Genomic DNA, 22,383 nt, shown 5'->3' on the forward strand with positions numbered 1-22,383 from the left:
GGCATTTCAACAAAAAACAACCATGCTGGTTGTGTGGTATTCTGTAGAAGAAAATAAAACAGTTGATTGTTATTTTTCACTTCTCAAGGGGCTGACAAAAGAATGCATATGCTTAAAGAGGTTTTGGGCAGTTCTTCCAAATTACAAAAATAACTGGCTATCAAATTACTTTGCCATTTCAGACACATACACAAGAATCCGATTAGATCCAAGAGTGTTCTATGATCAAGGTTTACATCCTCACATGAAGGTTAGGTTATGTTTTCTGAAGTTAAATTAATTATAATAAACCTGAAGGTATCAAAGTCTCCCACAGAGGCTGTTTGAGCATAATCGCATTATAGCATAATGTTCTCTCATTTTATCATACATCTATGAGACAGGCATATAAAGCATTGAGAGCCACAGGCTTTTCACCCAAGACTCACCCCTCCCAAGCTTTCCGTGTTCTCAGTTGTAATTTACTCAACCTCCATGACATCCTAATAAAATAAGAGAAACGGTGTGTCTTATTCAATTCCCCAGGATTTGGCTTCTCAGGCAATAGGTGACTTCAGGGTTAGAGACACCTCTCTCCCACTTGCTATCAATTTTATAGATCTGAAGAGGCCTAAGAGGTTTTATGTGCCCTGTTCTTTCTCTCTTGTCTAAAGTCTCCATCAGTGCCAAGAGCATCTCACTGGGAGTTTGAACTTTCCTTTAATCTAATCCATTTAGAAAATGACTCACAATTTATTGAATAAAGTAGAGAAAATTGATACCTTTTCATTAGGCTGACAGAGTCTTTTTCGCTGTTGGCATCTGAAATGTGTTTTCTATTTAAATTTTATTTATATCAATCTTCTCTAGTGGGAACAAGATTAAAATGAAAGAGCTTACAATCAGTGTACAACTTTCCCATTAAGGCCAAGATTTCGAGCCCTACTTCTGAAAAGGAGCTTGATGCCAATAATTTTTTAATTCTTTTTAATTTTTTTAATCCCAATATTTGGGATTAGTTGCAAAGTGGAATCAACCAAAAGTGATATTTTAATGTATCAATAACAGTAAAAGTGATTATTTTACATATGAAAAGAAGAAAATGTATTTAACTGACATTATTTGATTATGGCAAATATGATTATAGCAATTTTAGCAAAAACTATATATAGAATTTAATAATAACCTCACAAAGTACTTTTTCACATTGGGAAAACACTTGTGTACAAATATATTTCTCTAGTGAGCCATTTCTAAACTGTAAGAACACAAAGAGCTAGTACTCAAAAGATATATACATGTGCATGTGGCTCAAATGTTGCTTATAAGGGGTGCCTGGGTGGCGCAGTATGTTGAGCGTCCAACTCGGTTTCTGCTCAGGTCGTGATCTCAGGGTTGTGAGATCGAACCCTGCATTGGGCTCTGTGCTCAGCACAGAGTCTCTCTCTCCCACTCCCTCTGTCCATCCTACCCCTCCCACCCCACACTCTCTCTCTCTAAATAAATAAATCTTTATTTTAAAAGTTGCTTATAAATATCTTTTTTAATCTAATTTTCCCTTTGATTTAAAATATAGAGATTTTGGAGTTCTTCTCTATATCCACATCCCTGTAACAGCCCCCCTCCCCATTCTGTTGCCATGGATGTAAATGGACTACATAGAAGTGGCAACCACCAGGAAGCCAAATTTCAAAGGGACAAACATAAATGCATGTTTTAGTCTGAAATAGCAAGATTCTCCATGCTGAGTTTGCTAAACCTACGATGTATGTGTAGAGTAGTAAGTATATCCCATTCAGCAGGGACTTCCAAGAAGTATCAATTTACACTAAAGAATATAATATTCTTTTGGTCCTTGTTTTCATTTTGGCTTAGAGCCTTCACTCTGTTTGACCTCATGATTCTCTCCTCAGGATTTTACAGCCCCCTTGGTTAGATTTCCTCATGGAGGAATTATTCACCAAGAAATTGAGATTTTGCTGTTTTTGTGTTTTATTATGTTAGATCTACTCCATAGATAGTCAACATGGAATATGAAAACTGGGAGTGGGCTGGGTTCCCTAGCTGGCTAAGAACATGTTTCTGTCCCCCGCAAAAGACAAAATCCATGCTTCACTGGAAGCATTAAGAACTCTAACCAGTATTTCTGAAGGTGTGCGGAGAAATGGGTACTTCTGCTGAGAAATAGCATTAGTACAATTTCTTGACAGTTTATATGCCACAAATGCTAACCTTTTTTTTTTTTTATCTTTTGACTCAAAAATACCACTTCTTGGAATTTATCCTGGGGAAATAATTAAATACATTTGCAACTGTATATGTGCAAGGGTGTTAATATAAGCATCCTTACTAATAGCAAACAACCAGCCACAAAAAAGACAAATTTCTAACACTAAGGGATTAGTTAAATAAGATGCACCTTAATAGGGGATGTGATGTAGGCCTAAAAATTATGATGTATTTCCTTTATTTGAGACATGGAAAAATATTTATGATTCCATGGTTAGATTTTAAAGGTTAGCAGATGGTATGTGTGGAATGATACTACTTTTATTAAAAAATGTGTATGTTGGTGTATATATTTTTTCAATTTAAAAATATATATATTGATAACCTGCTGCTATATGGCAACACCCTTCTAGCCACTTGGGAATACAAAGTCCAAACCTTCATGGAACTTACAGCCAAAAGGGGGGAAAGGACAAATATCCAGATAAACTGAAAAATGTGTGAATTCAGGAAGTAGCACATACTATGAGAAAAATCAAAGCAGGCTATATCCAGGTGGGTAGGGATTATTTTTGATAAATTTTCGAGAGGACACTCTAGAACAAAACAAAACAAAACAGTTTCATTGAGGCTAAGTTGATGCCAATTCTGGATGAATATGCCCTGGACTGAGGGTGAGCCAAATCAAAAAAAGAGATTTACATGTTTGCAGAAGAGATAGGGGGATAGAGAGATTGATCCAGAATGGAGGGTGGAGGTGAGGCTGGTAGAAAAACGTGGATGGAGAGATAGGAGGAGCCAAGTAACATGGATTTTTGAAGCCTAGTGTAAGGAGTATAGAATTTATTCCATGCGCTGCCACCACTGGAGAGTTTTAAGCAGAGGAATGATATGAAGTGATGTGCATTATAAAAGATCACTCTGGATGCGGTGTCAAGAATAATCGGAGAGAAAGTCTGGAAAATCCATAGCCAAAGGTAGCAGTCTACTTCTGCTTAATGTGATTATGCTTACTTTCCTTTCGCTAATTATCTGAATGCTTTGAATTTTATAAAAGAATATATATTGCTTTTAAATTAAGGAGGAAAAACAAAGGTTTCTATGGTTGGCAAAAACAAGGACATAAGAATGCATGGGTCCAACAAAATTACAAATCACACTCTACCATAAACTTCGGGGTTGCTCTTAAATGTTTTAATCACAGAATGTTAAATTTGAGAATACAGGAATATTCAATAGAAAATTTATTTTATGATCATGATTCTTTGTGTTTCTTCTCAAACATATATTTAAAATTATGTCTACAAACAAATGAAAAAATATAGCTGAATTTAATCCTAAAATAAAACCACTGATTTAGTGAAAGCAAGACTAACATGCAGTGTTTAATTTATAAGTGGGCACAAGGATAGTGTTATCATGCATTGAAAGTACACGATAAGCCAGGGACTCCAGCCTTGGTGTAGAGCGCACAAAGAAGAATATTAGTATTGGCAGGAATTAGGAGCACTCCCTTGAGTTGATAAAAATTCTCTGAATATTCCCTGTCACCAGAGCAGACAGCTTTTTTCAAAACATTAGAAACTATACCCCTGCATTCTGATCAGACAGCATGGAACAGCCCATGGCAAGCAAAAGATTTATGCTTTGTTTTTTATCTTAGAATTCATGTGAAGTTAGACTTCTACCTCATAATATGTATACTTATTTGCTTTACTATGGAAATGATTTTGTTGATTACTTAGTTATTAGATTACCTCAGCAATGAAGACTTTTTTTTATTTGAAAGTAGTTGACTCACAATGTTACATTAGTTTTAAGTGTACAACATAGTGATTCAACTTTTATATACTTTATGCTATACTCACCACAAGTGTAGCTGCCAACTGTCATCTTACAATGCTATTACAGTAGCATTGACTATATAGTCCCTATACCTGTTTTTTATTCGCATAACACTCATTCCGTAACTGGAAACCTGTATCTCTCACCCCCCTTCACCCATTTTGCCCATTCCCCACCTCCCTTCCCTCTGGCAGCCATCAGTTTGTTTTCTGTATGTATAGGTCTGATTCTGCCTTTTTTGTTTTTCTTTTTCAATTCACTCGTTTTGTTTTTTAGATGCCACATATGAGTAAAATCACACGGTATTTGTCTTTCTTAATCTGACTTATTTCACTTAGCATAATACCCTCTAGGTCCATTTACGCTGTTGCACATGTCAAGATCTTACTCTTTTATGGCTGTATAATATTCCAGTGTGTGTGTGTTTGTGTGTGTGTGTGTGTGTGTGTGTACATACCACACCTTCTTTATTCTTCATCTATTGATGGACACTTCCATTGCTTCCATATTTTGCCTATTGTAAGTGATGATGCCACCAACAAAACAAAAATGTAAGCTACTAATGAGAGAAGATATTTGCAAATGATACATCTGATGAAGGGTTAATGTCCAAAATATATTAAAAATTTCTACAACTCAACACCGGAAAAACAAACAATCCAATTTACAAATAGGCAGAGGACCTGAATAGACATTTTTCCAAAAAAGGCATACCGATGGCCAACAGACACATGAAAACATGCTCAACATCACTCATCATCAGGGAAATGCAAATCGAAACCACAATGAGATATCACCTCACACCTGTCGGAATGGCTTAAACACAAACACACACACACACACACACACACACACACACAAGAAATAACAAGTGTTGGTGAGAATGTGGAGAAAAATGAACCATCATGCATTGTTGGTGGGAATGTAAATTGGTGCAGCCGCTCTGGAAAAGAATATGGAGATTCCTCAAAAAATTAAAAATAGAATTACCATATGATTCAATAACTCCACGACTGGGTATTTACCCAGAGAAAGTGAAAAGACTAACTTGAAAAGATATAAGCATTCCTATGTTTAATGAGGGCTCTTCTTAGTACCATCAGTCTGATGATACAAAGCAGATCCACTCATTAGTTTCCCCAGCATCCTCTTCATAATTTGTCTGTATGTATTACCACATCATGACAATTAGAGTATATCTCCCACAATAGACTGTAAGCCACTTTAGGGTAGGAGCTGTGTCTGTTTTATAGTTATTTATGTCATTAACCGCAGTTAATGAAGAACTTTGGAATAAATAAGAGATAACTTTAGTCTTCACATACCTTCAAGGAAGATAAAATTGCCCCGGTTTGAAAAACACTGGAATAGAATTTGTAGGAGGAAAGCAATACTAATCAATCACATCATTAATTCCATGTATGTCTCCGAAATATATTGTAGATCCTACAAACAAATATGGTCTAATTAACAAAAACTGAATATATGCATCCCACAATTAGTATAAGCTTCCATTAAAGATAAGGCATTAACTCTCTATGAAGATGATTGGATGGATGCATACATAGCTGGATAGAGGACACGTGGACAAATAACAATAACTGCCACATGTTGAGTATAAAGTTTATTATGTATTGCACTAAGATGTTGATCTCATCTAAAATTTACTATAACCAGTTGTGATTTCTGCTAACTGCATTTATAACTCAAGAACCTTAGACTTGACCTGAGCAACTTTCCAAAGCCATACTATCACTGAGCAGTGGGTTTAACATTCAAATCCAGGTCTCTCTGGCCTATACCCAAGAGTTTAGAGTTTAACCACTACATAATGCTTCTCAACCCTGGATCCTATCCTTAAACGTGGGCTCACAGGAAGGAGGGAGTTTGGAATGACTGCAGGCCAGAGTATTTTATGCCTTTAAATTTCTGCTTACTTTGATAAGGACAATAACACAGAGGGAGTCACAGACAGGTCCTTTGAAGAAGAGCATTGTAACAGCTGTTCCAACAACCTGTGCATAAAGAAAGGCAGGAGAGCTGTCCCAGTCCTCTCATGGACTTCCAGCCGTTGCCTAAACTGCATGACAGGTTGCACAAAAAGTAGCCCGGAAATTGTCTTGACTGATGTACTTATAACCTACTCTGGGAACATGAATGAAATCATATGTTCAGCCATTTAATTTATGCTCAAACTCTCATAAGTCGTAGAAGCAAGCTGAGAGTTTGGCATAATATTGAAGAACAATGGTTCACTCTCTCACTTTGTGAAGAATTGCCTTTTCTGTTTTGGAGTGATTGTATTCTTTAGAGTAATCAAAATGATGATGCCAATGATAATAATTGCTAATATTTATTGAACATTTATTGAATGGCAGACACTCTGCTGAGTGCTTTGAATGCACTTTCTCATGAAATTCTCCCAATCTTTTGATATAAGCACTATTTTTTTTTCTTTTTCTCTGTTTCTTTTTTTTTATTCACTCATTTATATTCTAAACCTGTTTTGAGTTACTCCGTGCCACTCAGAGATGAATGCAGTAGGATCCCTGGGCTCCAGAAGCACATTGCCTGGTGAATAGGCAGGTACATGAGCTAGTAATTCTAGACCAATGTAGTGGGGGTCACAGTTGATGTAGTTGAGTTATTGGCCATATAGTTTCCTCAGGTGTTCCCGACATGGCTTTCACCCTGCCCTTCTTCACAATTCTGTAGTAGGCAACCACAATCAATACCTATCCCTTCTGGGTGAAAGCTGCCATGTTTATGTAGCATTTCAGCTGCTTGCTTCTTCCTTCTTCCATCTTGTACATCACTGCCAAATCCATCTTTCCCAACCACCCTGTTAATCGTGTCTCCCATTTGCACACAGAATCTAGAATATTCAGTGACTTACCATTTCTTTCAGGGGGAAAAAAAAAAGCCTGAACCTCATGCTTTCAAGAACTTCTACAATCTTATTAAGATTTTCTTTCTCTTCCCACTCCCCAGTGTGAGCCTACTCTTCTAACACAATAACGTACTTACTGCCAAGCAAGCACTTTGCTCATTGATACCCCCTTACAGTAATTCATGCCAAAATGCCAATTGTGCCCATGTTGAGAAACTCTGAGCTAAACTGTAAGCTCTCAGGGCAGAAACTATGTCATGTTCATTATTTTATCCATCTCACTAAATCAGATAGTCCTTTGACTACAGAAAGTGTGCAAAGAGCTTTTACTGAGTTGAGACCCAAATATTGTCTATTGAAATGATGAACAGGGACTGTACTTCCTCAACAAGATAATGCATATTTGCTGTATTTGTTAGGTCCATTGCTTATCAGTACCTTGTTCTCTTTACATGGGAAAATGGCTCAAAGTAAACAATACTAACAACAACAACAAAAGGATTTCTGGTCTATTTAAGATTTATCACTGAAAGATGGATTGATTCTCCTTTGACGGTCTCTCTTTGCTCTGTAGCAACATGACCTGGTATAAAGGTGAAATCAAAACTCATGATTAAAGTAGCTTTAGTGATTTTAAGAATTTCTCAAGGAAAGATGAACAGTCTTGAAAAAGTTGAAGCTCAGATATTTTCCTGAATATGACACATTCAGAAAGCAAATTCCAGAACCCCAGGGTTAAAAAGGAGCCTCTTTCATAATCACCACAGATAAGAGAGGGTTGGAGCTGTTATTTAATTAACTCAGTTCTTCTAGGGGATAAAAAGTCCTCATAGAAGTTAGTCATCTACTTCACAAATTTCTTGTGGCTTCAAAAACTGTTCACTACTGGGACTTTCTACCAAAATGCTGTAAGTAGTAAAATTGAGCAATATGTAGCTCAGTCTAGGAAGAAACAAGTGTGATATAAACTGGCTCTTAGCCAAAAGATTTTTTTACATTAACTTAATTTTATAAGAAACTAAATGTTTTTGTGTTTGCCTCAAGTGTTTTGTGTGTATTTGAAATTTATTTTCAATAATCATATGCCAGAGAGAATTCATTCATTCACTCAGCAGTCAGTAAATGCTTTTTATGAGTTCTGTGAATCCTGAACACAAAACTTGAATGAGTTTGCCCTATTATGATGCAAACCATAGATTTTAGCATTAGGCAGGCCTGCATTTTAGTGTAAGCTTGGCAAAGTTATTTAACCCTTCTGGCCTTCAGTTTTTTCATCCATACAATAAATTCAAAATAATCCTCACCTTTAGGATTGCTATGAAGATTAAGATAATATATTTAAAATATATTTATATATATTAAATATAATATATTTAAAATACCTAACACAGAAGAGGCCATCAAAAATGTCAGTTGTCATTTTTATTACTGCACTGACCATTATAATTCAAGATATTTACAATTATTTGTGTTTACATTTTTCTTATTACAAATATCTTCATAAGAAGAATTATAAAAACGGTTAAGTAACATTCATATTAGCTCACTGTATTAAATCTAATCAATCATTCCTTTTTCAATAATCTGAAGGTTTTAAGTAGCTTCCAGTATGGGAGAAGAGGGAGCAATTTATAAATCCTCTCTGAATTTTCTTAAAGTTATTGCAGGAAATATGAGTATATAAAAAAACTAGGAAAAAAGACTATAGTTTGACCTAGGACATGAAGTGATATACATTAAAATGACCGTGTAATGCATAAATCGGAAGCAAAATTAGCCTAATAGCAATTTTAGAAAAGCAACACCGGAATAATGAACTAGATTCTAATAAACCAGAGGGTAATGTAAAAGCATCAAATTCTACTTAGGAGAAGCAAGTATAATATGAATTTTTAGAGATTATAAGCAGGTCTGGGGATGTTTTAATTCTTAGAAAGCCTTTCATTTTTCCCTGTAAGCCAGTGCACCTTTACCACCTGGAATTAAAGGTGATCTGTGGGTTTTGAGATGCCTTCTTTTTCCTATTGTCTACATTGTCATTGAGAAGATATTAACGCTTAAGAGAAAGAGAAACTGTTTTGTTAGCTTGCAACAAAGTAGGTCAGCCCGGAGAGGGCAGACAGAGAGCAGCCTAAAGAAGAGGGTGCAGTTCCTTCCCAAGGAAGTAAAGATGCTAAAGCTGACCTTCCTGCCAGTTGTTCATTATTTGTGTGCCTCTGTAGGAAAGAAAAAAAAGTCACAACTGCTAAATGGGAGACTGTCAGGAAAGGCAGTTTCCCGTCAGAGCTAAGATCAGAGGGTTTCCATTCTTGGTGTCGATTCAGGGCAGCTATCGTGAGATAGTAGGTGGGATTTCAGGGTACAAGTGTGGCAAATGTCACCAGCCTGTTGCTGACTGAGTGCTGGCCGAAAGGAAGCTTCAGATTGTGGGCTCTCGATAAACACTGCCAAACCCTGACTTTTATCTTATGTTACCGGAAACCTGACAATTTATTTTTGTCCCCTTTCAACACTACAAGTGTTTTTCTTGCTGCCAAAATACATGCATCTCTTATTTACTATTGTCACCTATTAATTCACATGATTAAGTTCTCTTACCTATGACTAGAATGTGGCCCTATTCCACATCCTCATGAACAGAGTCCTGCTATTGGAAAGAAAAACACTCCTGGGGCACCTGGGTGGCTCAGTCAGTTAAGTGTCTGACTCTTGGTTTCTGCTCAAGTCACGGTCTCATGAATTGTGAGATCGAGCCCCACATCAGGCTCGGGGCTCAACGGGAGTCTGCTTGAGATTCTTTCCCTCTGCCCCTCTCCCACTTGTACTTGCACACCAGTGCTCTCTCTCTCCCCCTCTCCCCGCACCCCCACTCTCTCAAATACATAAATCTTAAAAAAGAAATGAAAAGAAAAACACTCTTAGCTCTCATAATCATTTTGTACTGTGTGGAGGATTTGTGTCTTCTGTTACTACTCCGTGTTTTACCAAAATATCACATTGTTTTGCATACGGATAGACTATTTACAAGATTTTACTTGCTATACTTGCATGCTGTATTCCAATGGAGATTCGCTTTATGTCATTCAGCCTGGTCCACACATAAGGTATGAATCAAACAGAGGCAAAATTACCCTTGGAAAATTCCTTAAATTGACTGGATAATAGAGTAGACATAATTTTGCATATAATATCAAAACTTTGCAATCCATACACTGGATTCCAAAGGAGGGGAAGTCCAAACTAAGGGTAGTGTAGAAAGAGGATAACTTGAATGTAAGCAGATGGCCAGATGTTTAAACCATTCTGCTTGTAAGTTAGCAATGTAATCCCTCTACAGAATGCCTAATGCCGGATGGGTGGGGAATTTTAACGTGCTCCTGCTTCACTTTGCCAAGGGGGGAGTATCACTCCATTCTGTTTCAATATGAATCCTCTGTGATGTTAACAGATGTCATCTGACCTCTTTGTCTTTGTGAGGAGGAAGCATCATGGTGGGGACTCTTCTTGGGGGGTAAGGGGCTAAGGGCTGAGTATCTACAGAACTAGGGTTCCCGTTCAGTATGAAAACAGCTAATCAGAAAGTGCCGGAAAGAGACACTGGCAGACATTTTGAGTATTTGGGATGGCAGAAATAATTCTTCATTCATGAAGGTATTAGGGAAGATGTGGAGCTTCTTGATTTGTGTGGAGTGCATCCAGTCACTATTTTATAAAATCTTATTATCAAAAGAAAAAATAAAATGGAAAAGTCTAGCCACTTTTTTGTGAACTCCCATGCACTTAAAATACTATAAAAGTTGTACACCTTTTCTTTGGTAAAAACAAAAACAAAAACAAGTGTGTGCTATAAATAGATCCAGTAAATTCGTTGCCAGCTTCATGTTGTGGTCATCTTTGCTATTACCCTGAAAAGTAAGGCTTTTCTTATCAGAAGCTTAACTTTCTAAAGTTTCAGCCACATCATATCAAACATCAAAAGGAAACCCAGCTCACATCAAATTTAACTTTGATTGTAAACAAATACTTTTATTAATTATTACTTAGTTTTTATTTTGCAGGTTTTCTTTCATGTTTTCAGTCATTTTGTTTTTTCTCGAAGACATTAGGCTGGGGGATAAACCCTAATGCTGGGTGGATAAACTGGCCTTTCTGAAGGAATAGCTCTGTCATTCTGAAGAGCAGTTAATACTTTTGTCCCCTTCCCTGCAAATAAAAAGTACAGGTCCTTGGTTTGTGAAAACTAACATAAAATTTCCTCCAAAAAGTATATCTCCCCAATCCATATGTTTTCATCTTTTATTGTCTGAGGAGATTTTTGACAAAATGTTGCTTGATCAAACCAGGCAGCATAAAATTATATTTGTAATGTACGACTGATACATGAAAATATTACTCTTCTTCAGAGAGAATTCTTAGCTAGTCATAGAAGCTTAAAGAGAAACTACTGTGCTTCAAAGAGAATTGACACTTCCAGAGGGTCACAGCACCCATGCCCAAGTTGTTTGGATGAATGCAAACACCCTTGTTTCTTGTTTTTGTGCAGCTTCCATAGTGATTGGGAAATGGTGGTGTGAGATGGAGCCTTGTCTCGAGGGAGAAGAATGTAAGACACTACCTGATAATTCCGGATGGATGTGCGCTACAGGCAATAAAATTAAGACGACAAGAGTAAGTTTATTTCTTTCAAATGTCTCATGCATGTTACCAACCATACTGTTTACCTTTGTGTTCTATAATCAGCCCCCAGAGAAGCTTCGAACAGGAGACAAGAAAGCCTTTTCCCTGACAGAAAACATTCTTAACCATTCATATTGATTAATCTCAAGTTAGAGATTGAACTTGGTTTTTCCATACTGAGCAGTTCAGTGTTTCTATGACTGGCTCATAAATACGGCTGGGTTGCCATAGCCAAAGGAAGAGGAACAGTAATTATGCAAATAATTCAGCCAATAACTGTGGTGCTCAAAAGAGATTATAAAATAAGGGTCTGGCCTAATTCATCCAGACGGTTTGCTGAAAAGGACTGCATTTAAGTACAGCCATTTCCTATAGGTCTTTCAAAGAATTATTTGATGATCTTTTAAGGAAGTGAAAGGTTTGTGTGATGTGAATTTTCATTCCTTGGTTTCTGTGGTAAAATAAGGAGTTATCTTCAAAATATATAACAACCTGCATAGTGAGGCCATCCAACTCATCAGAATTGGTGTTGCGGTGGCAGATTGGAAAGGCTCCGCTAGGCCAGACATTGACCCTATAGATACTAGATCATAGGAAAGTGTGGGAGTCCCAAAGGGGGGAAGATGGAGGGGGTTGCACTCGGAGCACTTAAGACAGTATTTATTCAAATGTACTACAGAACTATGTTAATATTTTTACAACCAGTAGGGTTACACATATCTATAGCATGTGACCGAGAGCCCCGTTACAGGTGTATGTATTTTAATGCATTGGGTATTGTTGAAAGCAAGCTCTACTAGTTAAAAATTCCAACATGTTGAACTTGTAGCCTTCCAAAAGGGTGATTCAAATTTAAAAGGGCATCTGTGATTCCCACCCCTGTATAATGAGTTTTAACTTGATCTTTCTTCTCAGCATTATCTTTTCAAGAAATAAAACTGATCCTTGCACCCTTGTGATTCAGAAAACATAATACCTTATAAAACATATTTTATATATAAAATAAGTAGAGACTCTTTGCATATCAAATTTAGTTGCCCGTATTGACTACAATAAGCAGTAAATGGCTATACCTCCTTGGCTCGTGGCCAGGAGAGGTTCCTGAACATCTTAGCCTGTTAACATGTATTTTCAGGGGCGCCTGGGTGGCTCAGTTGGTTAAGCGACTGCCTTCGGCTCAGGTCATGATCCTGGAGTCTCGGGATCGAGTCCCGCATCGGGCTCCCTGCTCAGCAGGGAGTCTGCTTCTCCCTCTGACCCTTCCCCCTCTCATGCTCTCTCTCTCTCATTCTCTCTCTCTCAAATAAATAAATAAATAAAATCTTTAAAAAAATGTATTTTCATGCACCTGGGATGCTCAGCATGGATTATCATATTTCAGTTCAAAGAAACACCCTCAGGAGAGATTATTCGAAAATGAACCCAGTTCATGACATTTACCTCCAGAAACCATCTTCATTAACTGATGGAGAGTGGATTTCAGGTTTCCCTTTGGTTACATTTTGCCTGAAACTAATACCACCAAACAGTCTGAAGATGTCCTCACAAGTTGGTTTTCAGCTACTCTGAATCACGGCCAATATGATTGGAATTTGATCACCATTATTTCAAGCAGGTTGCTAATATATTTTATTCTGCCAAATCTCAATATCCTCTTCCAAAGGATAACTGATCTCCCTTTATTGAACATAAGCCTGCTCTCATGGTTCCTCCAGACCTGAAACTCAGTAAAGAACAATAATACAAGTCAAATTATTTCAGGATTTAAGTATGTGAAATTCCAAGGGTACCAACTAGGAGACTCTTTGGAAGACAGAATATAAATAAAACACAGAAATGTTAATGCTACTTTTTATGATGGTGTAACTTTCTTTGATTTGGCCTCTGTAGAGTGTATTTTAAAACATATTGTAAATACCTCCCAGACATTTTCTGTTCTCCCAGAAGTACAGTGCAGGTCTGATCACAGTAATAGAGTCTGGAGAGCACTGTTTGCTACCATCCTGGGTGGGCTGAATGCAACCAAGACAGTTGAGTGTACAAGAGAAATAAATCGCCCATGCAGTTGGTTTGAAAGCAGAGGATGTAGCTGCTCTAATGTGTGTGTCCATTTCAATCAAGGAAACATGTGAGCAACACATCACTCAACTAATAAATCTCCACACTGTCTTTAGAGAAGGAAAAAGGAAACAGGAGGAAAAGCTGTACTTTTTTACACCTTGAGAGGACTCAGACACTACTACTGACTTAATTTTCTCCCCCACTTCCTTACAAAGAAATTCACAGTGAAATACATGCTTTTAAACACAAAGACACAATTAAGTCCAGCTGATACGTACAGGCGCTTTCCCTTCTGTATAAACAGCATGCCAACACCAGTCCTTAGATGATGTGCTCCAAAATAGGTTTTATATTAATTTTTCTGGTATGCCCTATGTGATTTTCCCTGTCAGAATATAAATACGCCTACATATTTCAAATATTGCCTCTGGCAGTTTAACTTTTAAAAACAGTTTAATAGATATACTTTAATTATGAGTCATAGGTTTTCATTGTTCTGTTCTTATCTAAGAAGTAATCTTTAAGATAAAAAAAATCAAATTCTTAAAGTAAGAAGAAAAATAAAGAAAATCACCTCTTCGGTTCTTATGTGTAAGACTGATTCAAAGAGAGTGCTCTCAGGGAAAAAAAAAAGAAAGAAAGAAAACATAAAAGCAAAAAAGAAGAAACATGCCCAGCTTGTTAATAGCAACTGAGAGTTTCCTTCATACTGTTAATTTTTAAAAATAACTCCAATATGAAGAAATTTGCAAGATAGAGTCCGAGTTGTCATTTTTCCTTATATAGGTTTTTTTCAAAACCTTGCTATTATGACTTCCCAAAAAATCATCCCAAGTCAAAATCCTCAGCAGTCTGTGAAATGTAGATAAACAAAAATATTTCAAACTGTGATCTAATTCAGACTTTCATGATGCTCATTTTTTTAAGGAGGATGGAGAGTAGAAATTCATTGTTTCATTTATTTTTTTGTTTTTTCTTTTTCTTTTTATTTCTTTTTATTTTTTTTATCATGTTTCATTTAAAGGACCAGACACAGCGGAATGGGAACTAGCCAGGGTAACGGGCCACTATCTGAAGGAAAGTCTTGAGAAAATTAGATCTAGGGGATAATATAACCTACAGAAGGAAGGAGAAAAGATAAGTAGAATCAGGTACAGGCTTCCCTTTCAGGAGATTGGAGAGAATAAACCTAAGGAAAAGAGGAAACTTCCTGAATGTCATTTTACAGAGAGAAAATAGATACCCTTGAGAAGTTTTCCAAAACCTAGCAAGGGGTACAATAAAGCTGGTCACAGAAACCCTCCTGGGGAGAAGTCTGGTACATCTGAGTGAAGTCTCAAGGCTAAATTTTAACCCTATTCCCTCTTAACCATTGCTTCAATTGTTTCATTAAATTGCTTTGTTGTTAGTCTGTGGCAAGACACACCAATCCTGATATTGACAAGAGATCCTCTCTTACGGTTTTGGAAACCTATTGGTTTCTTTTCTTTAAACATATATATCAAAAACATAAGTTTGAAAGTTGATGACGCTATTGGAAAATTGGCTCTGTAGATTCTGGATTTGCCCATCTCCAAAATCAGTTGAGCTAATTCCCTATAATAAATATTATATTTAATATATACAAAATAATAAGGTATAATATGGTATATGTATTTTAAAAAAAAGAAAGTTGGGGATGCTGTATCCAATGCATTCAGCAATAAATGTATACTCTGTGTATTCAGGAATGATGCCTTAATTTAGAAAGACTTCTCCCTGGAGAAAATAAGTTGTTTGACAATGCTATAAAAATTCACATGTAAAAAGTGAACATTCGTTGTTTGGGGATACAATAAGGAAGGGAATAAAATGAGGAGAAAACTAAAGGCGCTTCGAAGGAAAAATCAGCAGGTTAAAATAGTAGAACATAATCTGGTATAATATCTGGGAACATATCAGGCAACTTCGTTAGTATCTTTCAGACTAATGAGAAAATCAACAGTTAGGTGTCCACAAGGTAGAGTCAAGTTCCCTTCCCTAAAAGGGTGAGTTAGCAGACCTCAGACTGCACACCTAAACACAATGGCTATCTTGCCAAATTGATGTTTTACACAAATCCACGACAGTCATTTGTCCACACCTTCCTGGGAGCATCCTCCTAATAGTGACTCTGACCCTGCATATCTCCATCCATTCTCCTCAGCCAAAACTTTTTATATTAGAGAAGTGTAAAGTACCAGCTTTGACATATCCCAGCTTTATCATTCAAAATTCACTTGAAATTTCCACCTGGTCGGAAGTGTTATGAAAGCCTTTACAATCCTGATGTCCAGACCATTTTGCATGAACTACCTTCAAGAGAGAAGGGTAGGAAGGTGGGGCGGTGCAGGGGGAGGTGGATTTGGAAATGGCAAGAAGGAAAAATAAATCAATTTATGCTGTTACAATTGCCCCTGGGTTAGAGTGAACTCATTCATTTCTTTAACCAACAAATATATTTAAGCCTCTTCTATCTAAAGTGAGTGTATTAAGGTTTTAGGGATGTGATGGTAGATACGACCCATCTCCTGTTCTTCCGTGAAGGGTAGGGCCTAAGGTTGGGTGGGTGCCGTGGGGGTGAGAATGGCCAGTCGATAAGAAGGCAATTCCAATTCAGTGTCGTAAATGTCACTTTCTCCCTCCTTTTGATGAAGACGAAGACAGTGGACACAGAAGGTGATAAACACTACTAGAATGTAGGAAACCAAAGTTTGGAAGAATCTGTTATTCATATGGAGAGGATAAAAAAAAATAAATGTGTGAAGATTTCTCATACATGCTGCCCTGGGTGCAACCAACTTTTGAAAGCAAACTTTAATTACTGTTCCCACCCAACTCTGAAACCTTTTCATGGACTCCACGCCTGGACTCAGAACACTCAATTCCTAAGACTATAAAGAACTAAGAGATGATGAAGAAAAATGCCTATGTCCTAGAACTATAAAGTAGAATCTTCAACTCTCTTAGAATCATCATTTCTGCCCCAAACCAGTGACTTTCCATGCATGCATCCTTTTGAACATTAGAGTCGTTGGGACCATATTCAAATATATTAAATTGTACCAGTAGTGGTGGGAGTATGCTCTTGGTTGCCCTTGAGTACTATGTCACTGGGAGGAAGAGTTCCTCATCCTGCAAGGGTCTCCTATGTTCCTAAGAAAATGTGTTCTAATCTTGGCAGTGACTTCTTTACCTGATGCCACCCCTTTACATGTTACAGCAGGCCAACTTGACGAGGCCGTGGAATGACCTACTCAGTTCAAATTCTCATCAAACAGACACTGGACCAACTACATACTCTGAAGGGCCCAGTGCAAGAATAAAAACACAGGCCTCTTGTTCAAAAATTAGTAATAATTTCAAGACTGCAATAGCAGGTCATTAAATGAAGTGTGGGCCACTGTTCAGCACAGGGCTCTGTGCAACTGTATAGGGTCATGTGTCCATGAAGCCAGTCATGGTTATTCATTGCTCCCAGAGTCTATCTCCTCAGCTGTGGCAAAATAAAAGTAATGAATTGATAAAAAATACAATGGCCTGTCAGTGTGCTTTTTGATCACCATTTGAGAACTACGGCTCTAGATTAACATTTTTGGCTTCAGAATACTTGAAAGAAGCAACATACTATAAATTCAAGATGTCCTCATTTTCTGCCTATTCACCTTTCTCTATGCCTTCATTTTGTTCTTTTCTCCCTGAAATTTCTTTCTTTCTTTGGTTTCAGATTCACCCAAGAACCTAATGGAAGCATTTGTCATAGTAGCAAAGGAAAACCACCTCTGCGGAAAATATATTTTAAGAATTTAAAACATCTTACACATTACAAGCCAAATGGATTTCTTATTTGCACTTTGACTGGTTACCAGATAATCACAGTGCTTTCACTGTGTGTCACAAAGTATCCTATAGTGAGAAGACCCCACGCTTTTGGCAGCACCATGAAAGTGGGTTTAAAAAAAAAACAAAACGGTTTTCTCAATGAAAATTTTTGGGATTACGAAGAACGATCAACTATCTTCTAATTTGGATCTACAATTACTTTGTACCATTTTAAATATATGTATATATATAATATTTTGAAATATTATATATTCTCTTCAAGAAATGAACAATGCCACAGTTTGAGGTGGCTGGTGTACCTCTTTGAGTTTGGATGTTTTGTTTTGTTTTGTCGCAGTTTCTTTTTTTACTGGCAAGGAAGAAGACACGTGCCCCTTTTGAAACTTCAACATGGCACTCACACTGGAAGGCTAGCTACAGGTGGACTTCTGGAATCTGAGGCATCCTAACAATACTGAATCGAGAGCTTCCTTCTGTTTCTACCAGATGGCCCAAGGAAGCACATCGTCTGTTTTATTGCTTTCTACCCGTGCAATATTAGCATGCAAGCCTGGCTTACATAACCATACTTTATATTCAACTGATATATAATAACCATTCTAACCTCTTCCAGGAAAGTATTTTTAGAACTACTAGCTTTTCCACAGATAAGACAATGAGGATTCTTGAGGGAGCTACTCCACCATGCTATTAAGACTCTGGCAAAATCATGGTAGAAGACGGATCCCTGTGTTAATAAGTTCTGTAAATACAACGTCTTAAGGCTTGGTATAGCTGTGCTAGACTGCAGAAATATCCTCCGATTAAATCCAAAGCCTGGCATCATTAAGTACATAGTGCTGTAGCCACAAGTTTTATCATGGTACCTCTTTCTATGTTTGATTTGCTTTTTCCACGAGTATTCAGGTCTCTTCTGAATCTGAAGATTCAGGAAGACCATTAAAGGAATTAGGTTTCAGAATGATCTCTGTGACCAAATGCTGGCCAGCCCTATTAAAGTGGTAGATAACTTCTTTCTACACCTACTTGTTGTCTTTATTTGCCATGTATTTGCCCTGAGTCAGCTTTAGCCAAATCCAGAGAACAGCCTGCTTAGAGACTTGTAGTCAGCCGGGATTTTTTTCCATGAGGTCTTTGCTGCCATCCCGGCCAGTATTTCTAATCCCAGTATTTTGAAAATCAGAAATTCATTACTATAACTGCTGTGTTCTTAACCCACAAGATGAAATGTCAAATCCCATTATTGGGTTTCTGTACTGGTCACTTGGATGAGACATATGGGGCTCACTTCTCCAAAAAGAAACTTCTGTCCATCTTCTCTTTTTAAAAGTTACTCAGATGATGATTGTAGAAAAGAAATATCTATTATCTACCTGGGATAGCATAATAATACTATACATTCCTGTTACTTAACCTAGCATATTTCAAGTATATCTGTTTTTTCTCCAAAGCCTTCTCTCTAGAATACATGTTGTTAGGGCCTCTTATTATATCACCAGCACAAGTGGTCCCCTAGTGTGGATTTTTAAAGTTAAACCTCAGGTAAAATCCAGAGGTTCCTTCATGTCTACCAATATAGCGTGAAGTCTGATTGAATATGTAAATACTCTAATCAGATAGATTGAATCTGTATCTCAAATGCCTATAAAAAGCATCCAGAAATGTAAATGGAATCCTAATTGCAAAATCTAGCCTTTCCAAATACTTTCACAAATATTTGCCAGAAGATAGCATAAAATTCATACAACCAAATCAGAATCCCTTCAATTTATGGTCCATATTCATGTACCAAGTAATACATTAGCAACTGACTTTCGCCTGTAAACTTCAGAGTAAAACCTGAAATCATGAATGCAAAGAATTATCTGGAATAGTACTTCCCAAAATGGGGAGGAAAAAACCTCCATAATCAAATACATTGGGAGAAAGTTTTTAAATAAAATAAAACAGAAATATTTACTGAGGAAATTTTCAGAGCCTTTAATACACCAGAAGTGATGTATGTCTGCAAGAAAGACTAAAACATGGGTTGCCAAGTAAAGAACTTCCAGAATCCAGACATGTAAGGTGGTTACTTGACAAATGGACAGTACATCCTTGACTAATGAGAAACTGCAAGAAATTATTTCTGTATGAGGACATACTCGCTGCCTTGTCACATCTTCAGTTTTTTCCAATAGAACCAGAAATCTGGATTTTTGTATAAAATCTCCTAACATTCTTAAATAAGGTTAACTTATTAACATATGAGATGTTTGTCATTAAAAATTCTACAAGCATTATTATTGCCCCCAAGTTCCCTGATCATGTGGCTTTTATTAGGAGATGAATGTTTCCTGGAATACCCTTTTAAAAAAAAGCGTTGGTCCTAAATGAAAATCCAATGGGAAGAAAAACGAATATTCTCTTTTCTATGGACTCATGCATACAGACCCTTCTCACAATTTACGATATGTGGGGCTCACAGCTTCTCCTGTTCTGTAACCAGAGACTGTAAGTCAATGAAAGAGTTAGTCTAGAGGCCCAGGTCTGTCAGTTCATTTCCTAGTGATCACTTCATGCAATAGCCTCCCTTGGAAAGACCTAGAAGAAGAGAGAAGGGGGGGAAAGACCACATCAGAATCAGGCAACCATCCAATAAAACAGTGCAAATATTTGTAAATGTCATCAAATTCAATTTGGATTTATCAAGGCCCTTATACAAATGTGTGAACCATCAAGTTGTACTTAAATTGGACCCACCCCAGTTAGGGGGATTCAGTAGCTATCCCGTGCCTACATCTATTGTTTAAAAACTTTTATCATGTATTGCTGGTAATAAAGAGCTTGGTGTGGTATGACTAATAATGATTTTTGAGCTTGTACATCAGGTGTGATAAATAATGTCCTAACATAATTAGAGCAAATGGAAAGGCCCTTATCCAGAACCCATTTCTGGGTAAAAAGGAAAATATGGCTCATTTCATAAGACAGATTTTGGAGTTAGGTAAAGCTTATTTCTTGACTTTTTTGTATGTGTGATTAGATTTATCTATTAATGGATTTGGCAAGCACACTGAGAAGTTTTTACTAGTAGGCTTTTCTCTGTTATCGAATGATGAAGCATGTTTTCACCAACACACAATTCAACATCATTTTCTGATCAAACCCAGTGTAACTTTCACAAAGCAATGGTTTTATATAGGGCAGTATATTATGCCACCTTGACATTGTCACGGATGTAAGTTATGAAGGGTATAAAAATTGTTTATATGAGGAGATCCACACATTCCTCACCTCCATAGGATACGCACTCCAGCCTGGAAGGTTAAATGGCATATCATAATATGAGTTTTTCTTTTAATTAAGCTTGACACTTCCATTTCAAAATCTATTAAGGTTTACCTGAAAAATAAGAGAACCATTTTCCTTTTCATGAGCTGTCTGCTTTCCAAATAAAAGATTTAGTGTCTAGTAAATTCTAGGGCTCAAGCCACCTCCATCTAGTGAATAAATATAAGAAAACAAGATATAAGACGTACTAAGAAAAGTGAGGGCTCAGGACTAGTGACAACAGTGGTAGAATTGGATGGCCTAGTGCCCACGGGCATCATGCAAAGTGATAAAATAGAATCATGTTCACACTTCATAGTAAATTAAATAGAAAACCATTAATTGCATGTGCATGCACACACACACACATATCTCCTGTTAAAGATTTAAAACTTTTGGGTTGAATAGGTGGGGGATTTTTCCTCGTAAAGCTCTTAGGGACCTATCAGGAGATGTGGTGGCATGCACTCACATCATTGGTCTGCAAGTGGCTCTCATTTATTTATTTATTCATTATTTAGTTTGCTTCATTTTTTCCCAGGTGTTAAGCTCTCATTTATTTGTTTTGGCAGCTAGATGCATTATTTTAAAAAAAAATAATAATTATCAAACATGAAAGCCAGGACCCCAGCCATAACTGACTGTATTTATAGACCAGGCAGTGTATATGCAGCCCTAATTCCCACCTGTTCAGAGAAGCTGTTACCCAAGAGTAGACTCACATGCACGTGCTGAGGAAAATCTGGGGCCAGATTTGCCTTAAGACAGTGGCTGTTGGGAGCCTGAGTGGCTCAGTCTGTTAAACGTCGGCTTTCAGCTCATGTCTGCCTTCAGCTGATGTCATGATTCCAGGATCCTAGGATCGAGTCCCATATCAGGCCCCCAGGGAGTAACCTGCTTCTCCCTCTCCCTCCTCCCCTCCTCCCCTGCTCCCCCGTTTTTATGTGCTCTCTCTCAAATACATAAATAAAATCTTAAAAAAAAAAAAAGACAGTGGTTGTCAACCATTTAGCCATGCTACATGGATGTGTGGCCATACATCATGGAGTATGGAAGTGACTCCTTACTATTAATCAAGTCTGCAAATACATCTTAAAAGGAATCATAATTGGCTTAAGGGTAGTTCTCAAACAAGGCCTAAGAGGCTTATGTGCCTATAGACACTAGCCAGGTAACACTAGTTAGTTAACCAGGGTCACATGTGAAAGCCGAGGCACACAGTGATGAGGCTGGAGACCTGACACTACAGGGTTCTAGCAGCCAGCATTTGGTCCCAGACTTAGGGAGCCAGGGTGGCCCAGTTCTTCTGTTTTATTTGTTGTTGTTGTTATTCTTGTTGTTGTTTTGGGAAAATCCAGAAACTTAGAGGCTTGTATGAATTCTCCAACCTACTGAATTTTCATTAAAAGAAAAGGACTCTGTTCTGTCCATGAAATACTAGTTTACAAGTCTGGCCTAAAATTACATTATTCTCATGGATTTGCATCCTTGTGCCCATCCTCCGGTGGTAGAAAAAGCAATGGAGTTAG

At 37.3% G+C, this 22,383-nt stretch overlaps 1 protein-coding gene across 3 annotated transcripts in view; it reads left to right on the top strand.

Moving 5' to 3' along the window:
• TAFA1 (TAFA chemokine like family member 1) overlaps nt 1–21,843 on the top strand; it is a 511,832-nt gene extending 489,989 nt beyond the window's left edge. For all 3 annotated transcript variants that reach the window (XM_025885559.2, XM_073901525.1, XM_073901524.1), the window contains exons 4-5: nt 11,487–11,611; nt 17,427–21,843. In XM_025885559.2, the coding sequence (XP_025741344.1) occupies nt 11,487–11,611; nt 17,427–17,444 (143 nt within the window). In that variant the 3' untranslated portion in view covers nt 17,445–21,843. The remainder of the gene's footprint in view (nt 1–11,486; nt 11,612–17,426) is intronic.
• The last annotated feature ends 540 nt before the right edge of the window (nt 21,844–22,383 follow it).

The sequence above is a fragment of the Callorhinus ursinus genome, unplaced genomic scaffold (assembly GCF_003265705.2).
Source record: "Callorhinus ursinus isolate GAN/ISIS: 27379988/994484 unplaced genomic scaffold, GSC_fseal_2.0 scaffold15, whole genome shotgun sequence".
Classification (NCBI taxonomy): domain Eukaryota; kingdom Metazoa; phylum Chordata; class Mammalia; order Carnivora; family Otariidae; genus Callorhinus; species Callorhinus ursinus.